The sequence below is a fragment of the Tetranychus urticae genome, chromosome 1 (genome assembly GCF_039701765.1).
Source record: "Tetranychus urticae isolate SD_2017Ah chromosome 1, NJAU_TeUrti_SD_1.0, whole genome shotgun sequence".
In the NCBI taxonomy this organism is placed as follows: domain Eukaryota; kingdom Metazoa; phylum Arthropoda; class Arachnida; order Trombidiformes; family Tetranychidae; genus Tetranychus; species Tetranychus urticae.
In genome coordinates, this window is record NC_142958.1 from 29691544 (window position 1) to 29710823 (window position 19280).

Here is a 19280-nt window from a genome sequence, read left to right on the forward strand (position 1 = left end):
TAATCACTCTTGCAACTTGCAAAAGCAAAAAATTTTTTTCCAATGGATTTGCTGTTAAAATTGTGTTTATGTTTTTCCTCTCACAATCTTCATCAGTTAATAGATAGTCTTTGATTTTTAATTGTCAATAACCAATTTGTTTTTAACTAACTTTATAAAATCCAATTGCCAAATGGATTAATTTCATCCTGAAAAGGTAAGTTCGTTTTTCTAAATCTATGGAGTTTGAAGCATTTATAGTGATTTCAGATCTAAGAATAAGAAAATAAACAGAGTCCCTCCAATTTTCATTGTAAACTTTCATTGATTTATATTTTCAATTTATACCAATTTGCCTTATTTTTCTTTATTATTTGTATTGTGATTAGCTTGCCCTCATTATATATTCATTAGCTAAGAATTCTCTGAATCAATATTTATATAATATTGTATGATGCAAACTTGTTTTTCTTCCTCTCTTGGTTGTCATTACCTTAGGGTTTGATTCTTGTTTTATCATTGGTTTTCACTTGCCTTTATTCTCTCATTAATATTTCTGAGTATTTGCTATCCTTAAGTCTTGAGCCAATTTTTCATTACTTTTATTCATCTCTTTTTCAGATTCTAACATTGAACATCCTACATTTGTACTTTTGAATGACACATCAACATGTAATGTTTTGCTATCAAGGTGATACCTAAATTTTTAAGGTAAGTGATGTTATCATTTTAATGTCAATTTCGTCTTATGCAGTTTCTTGTCTTGTTTTTCTCCTGATATCAAAAAGTGAATTGTATATAATAAGCGAATTATGATTTAATCCAAGATGCGCAAATGTTATCACTGCAAAACTGACGAGTGAGTTGATTTAAATCAAGATTGGTTCAAGATTAGTCAGTGTAGAGTCTGGTAAAAATGATTCAACTTAGCGTCCTATTTTATTTCAGAGATGAAACTTGAATTCCTTTTGTTGTATACAGTTGTTCCAAATTTTCAATACAACTAGCTCTAAATTTACCCAACTATTGTCAATAGCCTGAAAAGATTGGAATCCACTATTGGAGCAAAGAGCAACTGAATATACAAAATATATGAACTAACAAAATTGTCGGTGAATCATTTATTTTTATCATTGGATAGAATAGAATTATCAACATTTAATTTTATCTGGATCGTTGACTCATTTTAATCACTAAACAGTTAGTATTATCATTTCTAACTTACAATGTTATCATTTCAAATCACAATAAGGTAAAACTGGTAGCTCGAAAAATTGAGTAATGTCTTGCTAACTAATATTTAAATCTATAAAATACGGGTTGCTCTAAGTCAATAGATTCCAATATAATAGCCTTTTTTGTCTTATATTAAAACAATTACTCTTCCATTATTTTCCTGGTAATTCATTTTAGGGTGTAGCTAAATCATCTAGCGTTTTACCTATTCCAACTGTTGGTTTTTTGACAGATTGGAGTAAAAAAATAACTTCTCACTTGATCTGATTCAGATGTGATACAAAAATGATGCATAAAAAATCTCATTTTACTATGACTGTTCCGATTAATTTTATTCCTCATTATCTTGTTGTATTTTTGTCTGCATGTGAAATAACCTGAATAATTGAAGCTATTGAAGCTTACAAGTAAGTGAATTCAGTAGTCATACTGAAACTTGCATTAAAACGTTTTCCATTATTATATTGAAATGATTTATAACCATAATTGTCAATTTTCATCAGATGGCTTCTAACTTCCTTTCCAACATTCAACTGAAGATAAAATTTATAGCCATTAAGCCAATGCTTTCCATGTCTCTGTATACCAAACACGATATAACTAATGTCCAATCTATGCTAAATCCTATTAAAAAAAATGAATTGGTTGTTGAGGTATAGAAACATAAGTTAGATGTAACTCAAACCGAGCTTCAGTAACCTTCCGTAGTTATAAAATTCACTGAGAAAAATATGATTAAGACTTACACTCATGTGTTTACTCCAAGTCTGTGAATAAATTAACTCCCATGGTCATCTTTAACATTTGCTCATCAATTTGTGTTATCTTCCTATTTAGGCTTACAGTGAGAAACCTTTTGATTGTTTTTTCTCTCTACTTAACCCAGGAAATCAATTGATTCATTTTGGTATCCAAAAATTTGGGTCAACCTTTAATTGCTACTGAGAACCTTGAGGCTTCTTAATGAGATACAACTTTTTTTCAATTCATTCTTGATTTTATGCTTTCACTCTTGACAAATCATCATTTAGTATTTTTCCAATTGTCCTTATTGCTACTTTTGAATGCAGTTAAAAGAGATAATTTACTCTTTACATCCCTATTTTATTGTTGATATTGCTATTTTCAATCTCCTTTTCCTCTCACTGTGTTAACTTGGTATGACTAACTGTCATTTATCTATTAAATTACTTCATATTATTAACATTAATCCTGTATTTTTCTTTTCTCCTCTAGATTATATGATTGCGTCTACAGCATGGAAATTTAGACTTTTTTCTCAATCCATCAGGCTTGTTGCAATGACCTAACTAAATGTAATTATTTACTGAAACCTTTAATACCGGATTATTTGGTGCTTTTTCCGAATCATTGTGATACGTAATATTTATTAAGATGAACAATTGGCGAAATAACAAAAGGATAACATCAAACAAGCCAATCCATCAACAAAATGCAATTCAAACTCATCCCGAGTCTCACAATTCAACCTTCTATTCATTATCACAGAAATCAAATCACCATCATCCTTCAATTAATGAACAAAGTACTTTTGATCGATCCGTTTTAATGCCACTTGATCCGTCCATCATGTTGGCCACTTTTAAAAATCACTGGTACCAAACATCACACATCATGACCACTAAGACAGCAACCTCTAATGGATTCAATCCACAAGTGCCAAAATCAAAATTAATAACCTCAGATGATATATCAAGTGTTGTGAATAATATAGATCAAATGATAGCCTTGCTTCTTCGTGAAGCCAATAATTTCAAAAGCACTGAAACAAACAATGCCAATACAGGTTCCTTTCAACCTACAACAAATTCAATTTTAGGTATATTTACATTTATTTTGTATCCTTTCTCTATATCATCTAAACAAATACTTAATATTAATCTTAATTTTAATTTCTCTTCTCTTATTCAGATTACTTTTTAAAGGAAAAAATTTTAACAACCATTTTCAATTGGGGCCGGGACGTTGGAGAGTTTACCAACACTATGAAACTTGAGCAGCTTAAAATTTACGAACTTCTGATAACTCAATATAATAAAACTGATTGTATCTTTCAACCTTCAGTAATTAAACCATTACACAAGCTTCTGTCTACTTGCAGTAAAACCTGTCCTTTGGAAGTTGAAAAGAGGCTTGTTGTGCTGCTCAATACAATTTGTTCTTGCATTGGACAAAATAATCATTTATTGAAATTATTTTTTATTCCTGATGACGATCATCAAACCAAAACAAATGAAAATTGCACTGAAGTCAATAGTGATATTAAACCAGCCTATTTTCAAGATCGTAAAGAAGTGGAATCAAGATTTCTAGTGTAAATATCTCAATTTATATTTAATATCAAGCACTTAAAAATTCCAGAAAATAATTCTATATTTTTTCTATATTTTTCAGATTTTCACTTCTTTTGTCGTTTGTCCACCGTGAAGGTATTATTGGTCAACAAGCAAGAGAAGGCTTACTCCAGATTATGCCAATCTCTCAAACCAATGAAGCTCTTAGTCAATATATTGCCAACTATAGTAATCTTTGTCCAGTCATGGTTACCATTTTAAGTGGGCTATACTCATCTTTGCCCAGAAAATTGACTTCTCTTAACGATCGAATCCAAATTATTGAAGAAGATATTCATGAAAAGTTCGAACTTCAAATTTTCTTAAGTGCATTAGACTTCTGTAATGCAGTGGTACAAATGTCTCATCCCACGATCAAGAAACAAATGGTTGATCTTATCTTTCAAGGTTTCTTGGTGCCAGTCATTGGTCCAGCTCTACATGAGGTAAGTTGAAGAATTGAATCCAACGAGAGAAAGAAAGAAAGAAAGAAAGATAAAAAATAGGATGAAGAAATTTCAATGTTTCATTCATCCAATTAGCTTGGCTTTCAGTGCAAATAAACAAAATTATCATAGGCTTCCCAGCTTATAACCTTTATATAACTTTTTACAGGAAATGAATATACCTCTTGATATATTGGAGAACACATCAAAGCACTCGGTTTGTCTCGCTTTTTATATATTGTCGCTGCATGCCTGAGCTAATTTCATTTTTTCTCAATCCTTTTTCTTTTTATTTTATTCTTTACTTTCCATATCTCTACTTTTTACCCTTTTGCTTATTATTTATATTCCCTTTTTTTATTTGTTTCAATTTTATAAAATATATTCTAACTCTATTGTTTCAATTTAGGATACTGTTCAACAAATAATCACCACAACTGCATATCTTGAACTATGTTTGCGCCGAGTAACTGAGCCAGATTTGTTGAAAATATTTCTCAAATTTGTATGCGTTGAAAAATTTGATGAAAACCGTATTTTAAATACTCTAATTGCAAGGATTCAAGCTACAACCAAGGTTAGTTCACAACAGTTAATGCAAATAAACATTAAGTTAATGGTTCTCATATTTATTTTGTGTCTTTTCATTACAGTTGAGTCTCATAACTCTGGTATTGATCCGTACCATTATAGACCTTGATTGTGAAGATGTTATCCTTGAATTGTTACTAAGGTTAGTATAATAATTATTTCCCTCCCTTTAAAAAGAAAACAAACAAATTGTACTCAAATTTAATTTTTTCTTCTTCTTCTTCTACAGATATCTCATTGATTGTAAAAACATTTTTGATGACAAACACGATAATGACTGCGGATCGGATACGTCTTTGCAATTTTTAAACTCTGTAAAAAAGCTTTTCACCCTCGTGCCAACATTCAGTCAAGTATCACTTCGTTCATCGTTAAATGTTAACAATGATCCGTTATCATATCAAAATCAATATGAGCAAAAGGCAATTTCAACTCTCTCTCATGTTCAAACTGATTACTTTGCAAATTATTTCAATTACCTGGATGAAGCTCACACAGCAATATTAAGTTGCAAACAAAAAACCCATTCCTGGATCAGCAAATATGAAACAAAAAGCCTCAATGGTACAAATGACAGTCAAATTGTCTCGCCACCATCAGATTCTGGAATCTTTTTAACCACCAGTTCGTCATCTAACCTGGACAGCCAAAAGTTTGCCACCGATTGCAATGATCAATCACTATTCGAATCATGTCACAATAGTGAAGCCGAAATAATTGGACCTTTCCTTTCTAATCTTCTCTCTCGCCTATCACAACTACCATTTAATGATTTTCATGTCAATTTACAATTAACTGGACTGATTACTCGTCTCGCAACCTTTCCAGAATTTCACCTGAAATCTCTTTTTTTAAACTGTGACCTCAAACTGCATAGAAATGTTCGCAGTTTATTCTCTATTTTAAATGCTCTGAAGAAACAACTGGAAGAAATGTCAACGAAAATTGATGATTTTCACGAACAATATGTTAAAGAGAAACAAAATTTATCATTATCAACTCTACCCGGCAGAAGAAACGGCTCTGTTCTCAGTGAAGGATCAGATACACTCTCAACTAAATCAAATTCTGATAAAAAAGGTACAAAAATTTTTTATAGCTCAAATTTTCTATTATTAATTATTTATTTATCACAGCAGGTAAAAAAAGGCGAAGTTTCAAATCATTTTTGCCCTGGGTTAACAGTAATCCTAAACTTCAAGAGTGTCCATCCTTAGAGTCTCTTGACAATGGATATAAGTAAGTCTTGATTTTTGATTTTCTTTACTTGAGTAACTTCATTGAATGCTTTATCTTTACAGGTTCATCAATAAAAAAGTTTTTATTGAAGAAGACGAAGGAATTGATGGATCTTCTAAAGCATCTGAAAACCTACGAATCATTCATGCTGCCATTGTTTTTGAGGAATTCGTGAAAGAACTCGCTGCAATATCACTTGAGCATTATTTACTTTCCGACATAGATCCAGATCAATCTCATTATTATGAATTGATATCCCAAAACTATTTGATGAACTTTATATCTTGACTTAAGTCTCGTCAAACTAATCAATACATCGATCAAGCTGTAATTAGTAAATGATTTATCTGAGATTAAGATTAGGGCTAAACAGAATGTGAAACGCTCGACAAAATTTACAGATAGATTTGTAATGTAAATACAAAATTGTTTATAGCCATGTTTAAAATGTAAACTTATTTGATTGAAACATTCAAAAAATTAAACAAGTTTCTTTTACTAAGCCTATCAGCTTGTTATTAAATTTATTAACAGCACTTTATTTCATCAATTTTTAGTATTAAAAGCAAATCTAAAACAAACAAAACAGCGCTTCATACCAATAATTAAAAGAGCTTATTCCTAATCATTAGTTTAGTTATTAATAATACACAAAAAAAGATTCAAGTGCTTTGATTGATTGATCAAGACATTGGTTTGATTTTGTCATAATTTACATGTTGAATTTAATTTACATGTCAGATTTAAGTTTTTCATGTTGAATTGAATTGCACAATTGAGATCAAGCATTGAGTTGATATACTGTTTTGTATTAGTTGTAATGTAAGTTAATCACCATTATTTTCTGGCTATTATTATTGTTATTGTTAATAGTGAAAGGCTTTTAAGGTGAGATAAATTAATATGTTAACTTATTGATTTTCTTTCAAAGGACGATTCACAGTTCGATTCGAACTAATCATTGCCATCATAACATTATATTATAAGTTTAAGGTGAGGTTAAAGATTTAAAGGGATTAGGGTTGATTAGAAAGGATTAAAACTGTGAAAGAATAAAAAAAGAGATTCAAACGGATTTAACTTTTGTCTGACTGACTGGCAGTCACAGTTACAAACAGATTTTGCTAATTTCCTAGTCAAAAACACATTCTTGATTCTTTCATATCAGGGAATGTAACAATTTAAACAATCAAATCAAACTCTGCAAATAAACTGACGATGAGAAACTGAAAACTGACTCGATCAGCAATAACCAATTAGGAAGTGATGAAAGATATTGCAATGAAATACAAACAAATAATGGAACCATTAAGTCAACAATTAAACAACATTCAAACGAGTATCTGGTTATCTCTTAATGTAACAATTTGCAAATGTGATGAGATTCTAACTGTCTTGATGAAAGCTCTAAAAGAATAATTGCTTCGTTTGGATTTGTATTGTTAGTTGCTACTGTGGTGTAGTCCTAATGATTTTGTTCATTTAAGATCATAATCATTTTCATGAGATGCACCTTCGCCTTCACCTCGGTGTCCTAAGCTAGTTGCTTCTTTATTGGTAATCCCATTAGTATCATTCAGTTGCTGATTGTCTTTGGAATCAGCGCCATCAATGTTTTTATCTGGACCTTCTGGTTGAAAATTATTATCCTCGTCATGAGAGATCTCGACTTCAAAATTACAATCAGAATGTCCATTGGACTCAAAATCTGGTTCACAAACAACAACTGTTGGCGGGTCCGAATCCTAGGATAAAAGCAAAAATTAATATCAATTAGCACTAAAAATTCAAAAATTGTCTCTATTAAAGACTGAAGGGTTTAATTACCGGATTTGAATCCTCAGCTTGGTGAAGAGATTTTAAAAGAAATAAGAAACAAAATATTTTTGATAAATGTTTATGCATGTTGTTGAACGTTTAACATCAATAAAACCTTTAACAATTGCTCGAGTCTAATTACTCGTTTGATTTTATATTTTAATAATTCTTACCTTGATCATTAGTCTTTTTATTAGGTTTTGCAAGACTGAAATCAGCGTCAAATTCAACTCTTACTTCAATCCCAGATTCCTCTGCTGCTGTTACATTATCTTGTTCAATGTTGGCGTTAGGATTTTCATCGTTATTACCATTGGTTTCAGATGAATCTTTTTGTTGATCAGATGCTGAACCAGATTCATCAACATCTTCACCAAAAGTACCCCTTGATTCAATCTCAGGAGTTGGTTGGATGATTACTACTTGATGAGGTGTTAGATATGCAGGTTTTGGTGGTGCAAATGTTGGGGGAGGAGGACCTTCAGTTGGCATAGGAAGCTCATTCGAATCGACACTTTCACTTCCAGGACTTTCAGCTGAAAAAATGTTACAAAAATGAGTGTAAATTGACTTAAAAATGACAAGGGAGAAATAGGATTTTCATGATGTTTACCCTTGTAAGATTGCTCGTCTCCTTTGTCTTCATCTTCTTCATCTTCTTCTTCCTCTTCATATTCATCAGCATCGATCACTAACATTGATGGGAAATGACCTTTGACTCCATCCTTTTCCCCGAGCCACCAACCGTCTTCACTTTTTTCAATTACTATGAAAATATCACCTTCTTTGAATGATATTTCTTCTTCAGAAGTGGCAGTGTAATCATATAAAGCTTTAACATTCTGAATATGATCGGCATTTTCCTAGAAAATAAGAAGAGAAAGTTGAAAACGTCGTGTACAAATTGATTTCACATTGTATTTCAGCTTACAATTTGAGGTTTTGAATTGAAATCTTGGTCATCTTTTGAGCTATCTTGCGTTTCAACTGGAGCTGTTATTGTCGGCTCATTTTGTGAAACGGTCGAATTAAATGAGTCATTTGGTTCTACAATTGTATACCCATTTGCCTCAGGAGGAGGTGGAGGCAAATCATCATCAGCAAGCACAACGTAAGCAGCAGGAATATAACCGACTTGATCTGAAATCAAAAGGATGCATTAATATGGATGAATTTGAGTAATTTTTATTGAAATACCAACATTTATCGTTTTGAGCTGTAACCCAAGCTTCATCTGCTGCCGATAAAACAGTTAATATTTGATCAACTTCGAAACTCAGTTCATCTTGGTTTAGTGCTTCGTAAGGATATAAAGCGCGAACCCGTCTACCAACAAGCTGAGATCTATTTAAATTAAATTTAAAACATTTTCATCATTGATTGAACACTGTAAAAAAATAAGTGATATTGAAGTAAACTTACACATCAACAGTGACCGTATAATCAGCTTGCTCCTCGTAATTTACTGAATCATAATTGTTCTGTATTGAAGGATTGTCTGAAGATGAGATGGGAATAGATGATGATGTGACAGGGGGAGGTGGGGATGAAGACGAGGTATCATCAGTTGGATATGGTAAAACAGGCGCTGGTGATGTTGAAATGGATTCTTCTTGAGGTGGCTCAGGTTCAGCCCAGGCATCATTAGCATCATAATCACCCCAACCTGCATTGGTATCATATGTCTCATAACTATACGTTTGCTGTAATGGTTCCTTTTCAACTGGAGATTCAACTGGTTCTGGTTCAGAAGAGTATCTTTCATTTGGTTCTGGAGTTGGTTCTTGGCTATTGTATTCTTGTTGGTCATCAGAACTAAAAAAATCAGAAGAAGAAACATGTCATTAATACACCTTACAAGCCTTAATATGAGCTCAAAAATCAATCAATTTACAATGATTTATTTTCCATTGATGAAACTCTTCCTTCGCTTATATTGGTACTTCGAAGACTTGGTGTTCTACTCAATGGTTGAGCAACATCAACATCCAATGAAGTTTGTTTCATCTCAGATGCTATTTGAGATTCAATTGCTTCCAAATCTTCAATTGGCATTCCAGCTAAAAAACGATGATAATAAAATAATTAAACGAAAACCAATATAAATTTCGAGTTATTTGTCAACTTACCTTGTTTGATTGCTTTTAGACGAGCTTCAGCTTTACATCTACTAATGTCACATTTTCTCAATTGTTGTTTGATGTCATCAATACGTGTTTCAATTTCAACGACACCAATTCCAGTCACTTCGACAGTCTGGATCGATTAGTCAAAAAATAGATTAGTCAAAATGAACAAATGGTCAAATGGGCAAAGACTAAAGACTACACTTGACGGAATCGAAAGAAGCTGCCCACAAGAAAACCTTTACGCACCTTTTTACCAGTAGCCTGGTAGTTAAGACATTTTGTTAATTGTTGATTCAATTTATGAAGATTACGACATTCCTTGGTGAAACAGGACATCCATTTGGCAATTTCATGCTGAAGCGCAAGTTCAGCATTATGTTCAATCGAAACTGTTTGTATCTGATCTCCATCACAAGGCTCAAATTCAAACTGCAATGTATCTCTAAAAAAGCATAAAACAAAAAAGATCAATAATTGTTATTAGAATAAATGTAATAAATGAGCATAAAATAAATTGTAAATTATAAATACCTCAGACAATTAGATGCTTGCTCAGCCAAAAATGCTTTATCAGTCAGTTCAGCTGATGTAGACTCTAAAGCGGTAACTAAGCCAGTTAAAGCTTCACTGGCATTGGCTAAAGAAGTTGTTTCTGAATTCAATAGATTTAACATAAATCCTGTAAATAAATTAAATAATTGATAAAATAGCAATTAATAAAATATTCCCATCCATTAATTTACAATAATTGACCACATATTATCAATAAAAATCTCAAGTTACCTTTGCATTTGTCAAGAACATCATCCTCTAGGAATTGCATCAAATTGGGTAAATCAATTGAATAATAGTGCTCTAAATGAGCATTACCAGCAACTAAAGCTAAAATATATTCATTTCTCGCCTTGAAATTTCAAAAGAAACAGATTAGGTTAACATGATTGAATCAAAATATAGCTTAATTACCATTGTTGATTGTATATCACTAGCTTCCCGATGGGCTCCAATCTTCTCCTTTTTACTCTCTGAATGAGTAAATTTTGAAAATATCCCTCCTTTGCGCTTCTTAACCCTGTTTAATTTCAAAAATAGAGACACAATTAATAACTTGAAATCAGTATCACCAATCAAATCAACATTTACTTTTCTTCCTTGTCTCGAGCTTGCTTAGCAAGATGCTCTTCATCAAAATATAATTTACGATTCTTGTCAATCTCGACTGCCGAAGCAATCAGCTCTTCTTGTTGTTTCCTGAAACCCAATGAAATTGATCTCATTAATATAAATCTCCAATCATATAACTCATAATTACTTTAAATAATTATCAATTCCTTTCTTTCCAATCGACGATTTGTGGCTTTTGATGTGTTTCAGTGAATCGTAAACATTAGCAATCTGTTCAAATTGAGTTGCCCGAAATTTGGATAATTTTTCCTCTTCTTCCAGGTACAGTTGCCAAACTGAATAGATTGATCTACATTGGAAATATAAGCAAAATTAAATAGGCAATCAGCTTAAACTAGTTCTGGTTATATTTAAAAATATACTCACTTGAAATCTGAATCCTTTTCAACCTCAAATGATGGATATTTACGGGTTAAATGGCTTGTGCATAATTTGGTTAAAGATGAACAATAATCCTTCTCAATTGTACATTTAACTTTGAAAAAGGTTCTCACATCATCAATTAACTCCAATTCAGAAGCATGTTTCTGTGATAATCGAGTAGATTGCTCTTGAAAAATTGATTTACAGCCAGCAACCAGGGAAGCTGATTTACTGTGAACCATAAAAGATCCAACCCTATTTAATCCAGTTGAACCGGAGCTACTTGATTCACTTTGACCTTTAACACTCATTGTTTACCAATCTATAAATGGAACCCCTTCAACTCCAACTGATCTTAACCTTTATAAAATATTATGTCAAGGAATGACATATATATTGATGAGGAACATGGGATGGAGCTGAAACAAGGAGAAGTAAAGAGGAGGTAAATGAATGGGAAATATGAATTAGTCAACAGTAAACAATTAAGGTTGCTTCATTTGCTTTTTTACATTTTACACTGAATTAATTGGGTAACAATAGACTGGTTAACTCTATGGAAGAGCCAAATTTAAGACACTAAGCATAATATGTGAATATAAATGAAATTAAGAAGACACATGAAAATAATTCTGTTATTTTTTGTCTTTTTTTCCTCGAATGGAATGAGGATATTGATAAGAGGTTCAGAAGGGAGACTAAGGTAACTAGAAGTTTGGTGATTTCAATACACTGCGCTGATCACAATGAGTCTATGGAGAGCTGTTATCGATCGAGTAACTCAAGTCGAGATGTTGTTTTCAATTGAAATTACTAGATATGAAAATTAAATATAGAATTAGCATTTTCTTTGAGCGATTTTCATTTGAATATTTGTAATGGCGAAAGTTTGAAATGAAAAAATAATGTAAATTTGTTCATGTTTGTCAAATTAAATAATAAAAAGATGAAACAACCAAAGATCCTCTCGATCAAGCACATTATTTAGGGTTAACCGGCAATACTGGTGTTGGCTTATGAATTTGACAAAGATAATTTTGCTTATCAGAATGACAATTTCTTTGATGCATTTAAAATCAAAAATATTGCATATTGAGTATGCGATGACATACTTCTCAACGACATGAGAAATACTTTCACAGTTTGCAAATTTCACGGCAAATGATGAAAGCAAATTTAATCGAATGTCATGCATAGATTTTCGCTTCATTTGAATAGTTCGTCAATATGCCAATCATTTTGATATTGAAACTGTTCCCTTCACCCAATCGGGAAAATCAAGTTAATTATTAAGAAATAAAAATACAATTTTATAGAAAATTGAAGTCGTCGTGAAGATGGACTGTGTAGATAAGCAAATCAAGAATAGTCCGGAATATTTCTGCGTTCATTTTACTCAGAATAAACGCCGATTATATAATTTTAAAGACGTGTGAACAAGAATTTTTTTTGAGTTAGAGTTTAGCCTTTCTGGGTTTGCAGGAGCGTAAAAACTATGTCCATTAGTGCTATTAAAAAATTTGCATGATCGACAGTTAAATCTAATGATTGATCAAAGAATGATGAGTGTCGGTGATACCATTCTCGAAATAAAGTTTTGTGGTCAATAGCCGAAATCAAGAGAACTAACGATAAATTGAAGAAACTGTTAAAGTCAGGATGAAAGTCGACAACTTTTATCCCCTATTAATTAGTTTCAGCTAGTTAACTCTTACGGTCACAGAATTCGGTCGATTTAACTGACAATCGAATTGATCTGTTTTACAGAAAATAGAAAACGTTATTTCGTAAAATGAGTGCATTTACTGATTTGTCAACAAAATTTAGATTCTTCAAATGAGTTTCATCAAGAAATCTGCTTCCATAATTGAACAAACGGCAATCCAAAATTCAACTTTGACCTCCATTTTCTCGAAAGTTATTGATGAAAGAGATTTTTTAATAGCTTGAATGGATGCAGATTTTATGTTTCTACAAACTCCTAAAAATCCCAACTTTAAACTTAACTCTTTACTTGAAAATTTTAATGTTAATCTTATGCAACTGAAAGGTTATTGAAACAAAAATCTTATGAGCTAGAAGGATATTAATTATTAAATTTCAGATTTTCTTTGGTTTTAAGTCATATCATGTCATAGCCCATAACAAAATCTAATGATTGACTAAAGAATGATGAGTTTAGCTGAAACCATTCTCGAAATATCGAGGTTAAAAGTTTTTAAGAAAATGGCCGAAATCAAGAGAACTATCAATAAATTGAAAAAAGTGATTGAGTCCTGATTTGTGCCGACAATTTTTATCTACCAATAATAAGTTTCAGCTATCTAACATTTACTGTCGCAGAATGCGGCCAGTTCAACTGAAAATCGAAGTGATCTGTTTACAAAAAAAAAGAAAACTTCATTTCACTAAATAAGTGGATTTATTAATTGGTCATCAAAACTTACATCAGAGAAAATGAGCACCATTGAAAAATCTGGCTCCATGGCTGCACAAAACGCGATCGAAGTTTTAACTTTGACCTCAATTTTCTAGAAAACTGTCCATCGGATGAATTGTCTAATAGTATTAATGGACTTAGTTTTTATGTCTCTACAAACGCACCAAGTTTCAACTTTATACTCAAATGTTCGAGCTTCTGGCATTACTTTTTGCATAACGGTTGCAAGTTTAACCAGAAAATTGCTTTATTTACCAAGAAATGGGTTAAGATGAGTTTTGTTTGTTGAATAAGTTGTTGCTCGCACATTTACAACCCAAATATCATGACCCGAGTGCGCTATTGGAAATTTATTTGATTGAATTGGATTATTGATTAGTAAAGGATTAAATTGATGAAAGAAAAATGGTTGTATGTGATGCCATTTTTGAAATATCGATGCTCAAAGTTTTAAAAACAATGTCCAAAATCAAGAAAACTGTTCATAAATTGAAAAAAGTATTTGATGCATGATGTGTACAAACAAATTTTGTACACAAATAATAAGTTTAAGCTCTTTAACTCTTATGGTCACAGAATGCGATCGGTTTAAATAAAAATCGAACTTATCTGTTTTACAGAAAACAGAAAACTTTATTTCTAAAAATAAACACCTTTTCTGGTTGTCCATTGAAAATGTCAATAGAGAAATGAGTTTCATGAAAAAGTCTGCTTCCATAAGCGAACAAAAGGCGATCGAAGTTTCAATTTCGTGCTCCATTTTCTAGAACATTGTTGGTTCAAAGAATTTTTTAATAGCAACTATGGACGCAGTTTGCATGTCTCTACTCTCTATTACTACCTGTTTTTGCCCATTTGTGTCTATCTGCTATGTATTGAAATACTTACTCTAAACCTTGAAACGAGGTTGAATAATAAAAATGAGAAAGTAACCTTTGAATTGTTCATTGAAAAGCACAGAAGATAAATAAGCAAATTTCACTCGCTGTTGTCATCTCATAACAGAGTCATTCACTTAGCATCAACTGATGAATAATCATGGAAAAATTGATACTTTAATCATGATTATATTTGCTATTATAAGGTTATTCAACTGAATGGCATTGAACATTGAGACTTTTATGTGTATCACTGGAGCAAGTGAATAAGATAACTCGATGAAAATCATGATAAATCATAAATCATAAATCTATTCACCTGCATTAATATAAATTATTCCTGTTTTTGATTGAACAATTAAATCTTTTATACTAAATTAATTAAAATCAAACATAAAACTAAGCATTCTATTATGAAATGGAAATCTTATGAGCTAGAAGGATATTAATTATTAAATTTCAGATTTTCTTTGGTTTTAAGTCAAACCATGTCATAGCCCATAACAAAATCTAATGATTGACCAAAGAATGATGAATATATCTGTTACCATTCTCGTAATATCCAGGTTTAAAGTTTTTAGGTCAATGGCCGAAATCAAGCGAACTACCGTTAAATTGGAGAAACTGGTTGAGTCAGGATGAATGTCGACAATTTTTATCCATGAATTATAAGTTTCAGCTATCTAACACTCATGGCCACAGAATGCGTTCGGTTTAACTGAAAATCGAAGTGGTCTGTTTTACAAGAAATAGAAAACTTTATTTCACAAAATAAGTGCATTTAAGCTTACTAATTGGCCATCGAAAGTTACTTCAGTGAAATGAATATCATTAAGAAATCTGGCTCCATAGCTGCACAAAACGCGATCGAAGATTCAACTTTGACCTCAATTTTCTAGAAAACTATTGATTGGATGATTAATTTAATAGTACCAATAGCCTCAGTTTTTATGTCCCAATGAAACCACCCAGTCTCAACTGTAAACTCAAATGTTGGAGCTTTTGGCATTACTTTTTACATTACAATTGCAAGTTTAACCAGAAAATTGGTTTATTTACCAAGAAATGGGTTGAGATGAGTTAAGTTTGTTTAATAAGACGTTGCTTGCACATTTAAAACCCAAATATCATGGAGTAAATCCGTTCTTGGAAATTTATTTGATGGAATTGAATTATTAATTAGTAGAGGATCAAATTGGTGGAAGAATAATGGTTGTAGATGATGCCATTTACGAAATATGGAGGCTCAAAGTTTTAGGACCAATGTCCAAAATCAAGAAAGCTGTTGATAAATTGAAAAAAGTATTTAATCCATGATGTGTACCAACAAATTTTGGCAGCAAATAATAAGTATCAGCTCTTTAACTCTTACGGTCACAGAATGCGGTCGGTTTAACTAAAAATCGAACTTATCTGTTTTACAGAAAATAGAAAACTTTATTTCTGAAAATAAGCGCCTTTTCTGTTTGCCAGAAATCAAAGAAAATAAATAAATAAATTTATCACGACAATACTGAGAGTGCTCATGAAAATTTGGCAACTTTTGACGCATCTATTTTGGCTGTTTGTTCATCAGAGAAATGAGTTTCACAGAAAAGTCTGTTTTCATAAGCGAACAGAAGGTGATCGAGGTTTCAATTTTGTGCTCCATTTTCTAGAAAACTGTTGGTACCTATGGACGCAGTTTTTATGTCTCTACAAACTTACAGAATCTAAACTCAAAAGAAACATTGTCCATTCGTGTCAATCTGTTTCTATCTGTGATAATCTCGTTAATTTTGTCTTTTTACAACAACATCCCTTTGTTTCAACTTTAACTTAAACATTCAACCTGTTATTTTTGATCCTCTAACATGCTTGTATAACGACTGATGGGTGAATAACCTGAACTGGTTTTGCTTTAGCTGCAATAATACAATGTTAGAATGAGCGAAATTCAATCGAACTCTTAAAAGAAAGTTAATTGTCCAAATTCAAGTCCAGAGTCCATGATATGATCATATTCCAATAGATCCCTGCAAACAAAAAGGCAACTTCAAACATGTGACTGTGATATTGCTCATGAGACTGTTTCAAAAGAATGTTTCAAATTTCCATTCATCGATCATTTGCTGATGGATTAATAATGAAACTAATTACATTGAACAATTGTATTGATCAAAATTTGGTAAAAGAAAGTCCAAGCTCTCTTTACATGAATTGTGGCCTCATTGAATCTCTTGAATAATCTTGTATTTATTATCTTGACTTTGAAAGTGTAAACAAGTTAATAACTTTGTTTGGTTTGGAAGCTCTCATGAAAAGTTCATTGACTTGCTTATTATCACTCGTCCTTGTAACGATTATAATGTTTTACCTTGAATGAAAGTGCAATGTTCAAGTTCAATGAACGCATTTCTATGCAATAATAATTAATTATTAGTCTGCTATTAAAAGTCAAACTCGACTTATATTGACGTCAATAACTGATTTGAAACTAAGTCAAACCTCTAATCGAAACCTTGCTCACCCAAAAGGTACAAAAGTATTTAAATGTACCGGAGACTCGAGTAGTCTCAACTTGAACGTTACTCCTCTCACTTAATTCTAGTTTGATTATTATTAGTGAAAATCTAATTACAATTTAATTACCACAATGTATTCTGAATGGACTGTAAAAGTTAAATCAATCTGTCAAAGTCTTCTAAGTGGTCCATGGAAAAATTTGTCACTGGATGAAATCACTGTTGACCCAATAACAACTGGAAGATCAAACCGTTTGTTCATCTGTTCCCGTCCATTGGTAACCTCTTCAAATGGCCCAAAACCTTCAACAAACCATGAAGAGTCAATTTTTGAACAATTGAAAGACGAATATGGAGATGTTAAAGTGGTCGTTCGATTCTATGGCAGCGATTATACGGGAGAAGGAAATCGATATAAGTGTGTAACCGATGAAGAAGAACTTGAAATCTTGGCCATTCTTTCCTCAAAAGGTCTTAGTCCTCGTGTCTTAGTCCCATTTGCTGGTGGAAGAATCGATGAATATGTTGAATCAATCATTTTACCTCCAAATCGGTTGAGTCAACCCACTAACCTTATGATTGTTGCGCCCAAAATAGCTCAATATCATAGCTTACAATTTCGTTGCCAGCGAGATCACGATCTCGTACAAATTTATCGGGACAATACTGAGAAAGCCTGTGAAAAGTTGGAAACTTTTGATGAATCTATTTTTGCTGGTTGTTCGGACAATTCATTAGAGCTATTCAGAAAGGTTAAGACTTTCATTACCCAAAAGCTGGGATTTCGTATACTATCAAAGATGATTTCAACGCAACACAAGAGGGTTTTTAGTCACATGGACCTTATCAACTCCAATCTTTTATTTCCTCATCCTCATTTGCCGCACAATCCGGATGATTTGATGATAATTGATGTGGAAAACAGTCAAAATCAATTTCGAGGGATTGATTTGGGTAAATTTTTCGCTGAAATTTATCTTGCTGATGACACGAAAAATTTTTCTTCCTTCTATGATTCTGATATTCATATTTTTGTGGATTGCTATTTGAATCAATGGTTCAAAATTGCTGGTCAATTCAATGGCATTGATCCCGAGATCGATAACCATGATCATTTATTCCTTGAGATGCAACTTGGAATCTTGATGGCTATCACTTTTGTTGTACCCTGGAATGTATTGCATCCAAACTTTGACCGTCTCGACATGCTACAAAATTCAGTTTCACGGATCGATCTTTACACTCATTTTTGCGAACGATGGTCACACATTTTTTAAAAGACTAAAGCTTTTTTAATAAATGTTTGTTTCTTGAAATGCTGTAAACATAATAAAATAAAGGAATCAGAATGCTTACGATTTGTTTTGGTGTTATTTCAATTAATTTAGTATAAAAGATTTAATTGTTCAATCAAAAAACAAGAAAATATTAATGCAGGTGAATAGACGATGAGTTATCATGATTTCCATCGGTTTATCTTATTCACTTGCCCCAGTGATACACATAAAAGTTTCAATGTTCAATGCCATCGAGTTGAATAACCTTATAATAGCAAATATAATCATGATTAAAGTATCAATTTTTCCATGATTATTCATCATGTGATGCTAAGTGAATGACTCTGTTATGAGGTGACAACAGCGAGTGAAATGCTTATTATCTTGGATGCTTTTCAATGAACAATTCAATGATTACATTCATATTTTTATTGTTCAACCTCGTTGCTTCAATGTTAAGGGTAAATATTGTAATACAACTGTGTTACAATTTTAATACAATGTTTAAGTTAAAGGGTTGTTACTGAATAGATACAATTAGTACGATTGCCAAAGATAGACACAAATTGAAACAAATCGGCTAAAATGAATTTCTTTAGAGTTTAGATTCTGCAAGTTTGTAAAAACATAAAAACTGTTTCCATAAATGCTATTGTGAAATTTCTTGGACCATTAGTTTTCTAGAAAATCGAGCACAAAATTGAAACTTCGACCACCTTTTGTTCGCTTATGGAATCAGACCTTTTCATGAAACTCATATATCTGATGGCACTTTTAATGAACAACCAGAAAAGGTGTTTATTTTCAGAAATAAAGTTTTCTATTTTCTGTCAAACAGGTT

At 31.9% G+C, this 19280-nt stretch overlaps 3 protein-coding genes across 19 annotated transcripts; 2 read left to right on the plus strand and 1 right to left on the minus strand.

Annotated features, from left to right (window-relative positions):
* The first annotated feature begins 78 nt into the window (after window positions 1-78).
* LOC107361904 (FHF complex subunit HOOK-interacting protein 1B) lies at window positions 79-6347 on the plus strand. Of its 16 annotated transcripts, XM_089266475.1 has the most exons (13): window positions 79-196; window positions 601-690; window positions 768-838; window positions 2452-2531; window positions 2725-3055; window positions 3148-3550; window positions 3631-4015; window positions 4185-4232; window positions 4425-4592; window positions 4669-4748; window positions 4836-5686; window positions 5743-5845; window positions 5908-6347. In XM_089266475.1, exons 5-13 carry the CDS (start codon window positions 2785-2787, stop codon window positions 6131-6133), a joined length of 2535 nt encoding a protein of 844 aa, XP_089122601.1. In that variant the 5' UTR covers window positions 79-196; window positions 601-690; window positions 768-838; window positions 2452-2531; window positions 2725-2784; the 3' UTR covers window positions 6134-6347. The 16 variants fall into 16 exon arrangements, with proteins under 16 accessions (XP_089122601.1, XP_089122577.1, XP_089122580.1 ...); XM_089266451.1 differs by having other exon boundaries at window positions 2452-3055; XM_089266454.1 differs by having other exon boundaries at window positions 2452-3055; window positions 5746-5845.
* Window positions 6348-7158: 811 nt separating this feature from the next.
* Window positions 7159-11992, minus strand: nwk (FCH and double SH3 domains nervous wreck). 2 transcript variants are annotated; one of them, XM_015928843.3, is made up of 16 exons: window positions 11344-11992; window positions 11105-11266; window positions 10936-11043; window positions 10759-10864; window positions 10576-10696; window positions 10324-10471; window positions 10039-10234; window positions 9793-9919; window positions 9558-9723; window positions 9086-9478; window positions 8865-9007; window positions 8595-8803; window positions 8277-8526; window positions 7837-8199; window positions 7673-7689; window positions 7159-7590 (listed from the first exon to the last, which is right to left on the minus strand). In XM_015928843.3, exons 1-16 carry the CDS (start codon window positions 11649-11651, stop codon window positions 7324-7326), a joined length of 3084 nt encoding a protein of 1027 aa, XP_015784329.1. In that variant the 5' UTR covers window positions 11652-11992; the 3' UTR covers window positions 7159-7323. The 2 variants fall into 2 exon arrangements, with proteins under 2 accessions (XP_015784329.1, XP_089122568.1); XM_089266442.1 differs by lacking the exon at window positions 7673-7689.
* Window positions 11993-17293: 5301 nt separating this feature from the next.
* LOC107361523 (choline/ethanolamine kinase-like) lies at window positions 17294-18439 on the plus strand. Its single transcript, XM_015928361.1, has one exon. It carries the CDS (start codon window positions 17294-17296, stop codon window positions 18437-18439), a length of 1146 nt encoding a protein of 381 aa, XP_015783847.1.
* Window positions 18440-19280: the final 841 nt, after the last annotated feature.

Bases quoted from the DNA above. Each gene is read 5' to 3' on its own strand.
- LOC107361523 (XM_015928361.1), top strand. From the start codon at position 17,294: ATGTATTCTGAATGGACTGTAAAAGTTAAATCAATCTGTCAAAGTCTT.
- nwk (XM_015928843.3), bottom strand. From the start codon at position 11,651: ATGAGTGTTAAAGGTCAAAGTGAATCAAGTAGCTCCGGTTCAACTGGA. The intron at 11,267-11,343 runs GTGAGTATATTT...TTTCCAATGTAG, and splicing joins GAAAAGGATTCAGATTTCAA to ATCAATCTATTCAGTTTGGC. The intron at 8,200-8,276 runs GTAAACATCATG...ACATTTTTTCAG, and splicing joins AGACGAGCAATCTTACAAGG to CTGAAAGTCCTGGAAGTGAA.
- LOC107361904 (XM_089266451.1), top strand. From the start codon at position 2,611: ATGAACAATTGGCGAAATAACAAAAGGATAACATCAAACAAGCCAATC. The intron at 4,233-4,424 runs GTTTGTCTCGCT...GTTTCAATTTAG, and splicing joins AGAACACATCAAAGCACTCG to GATACTGTTCAACAAATAAT. The intron at 4,749-4,835 runs GTTAGTATAATA...CTTCTTCTACAG, and splicing joins ATCCTTGAATTGTTACTAAG to ATATCTCATTGATTGTAAAA.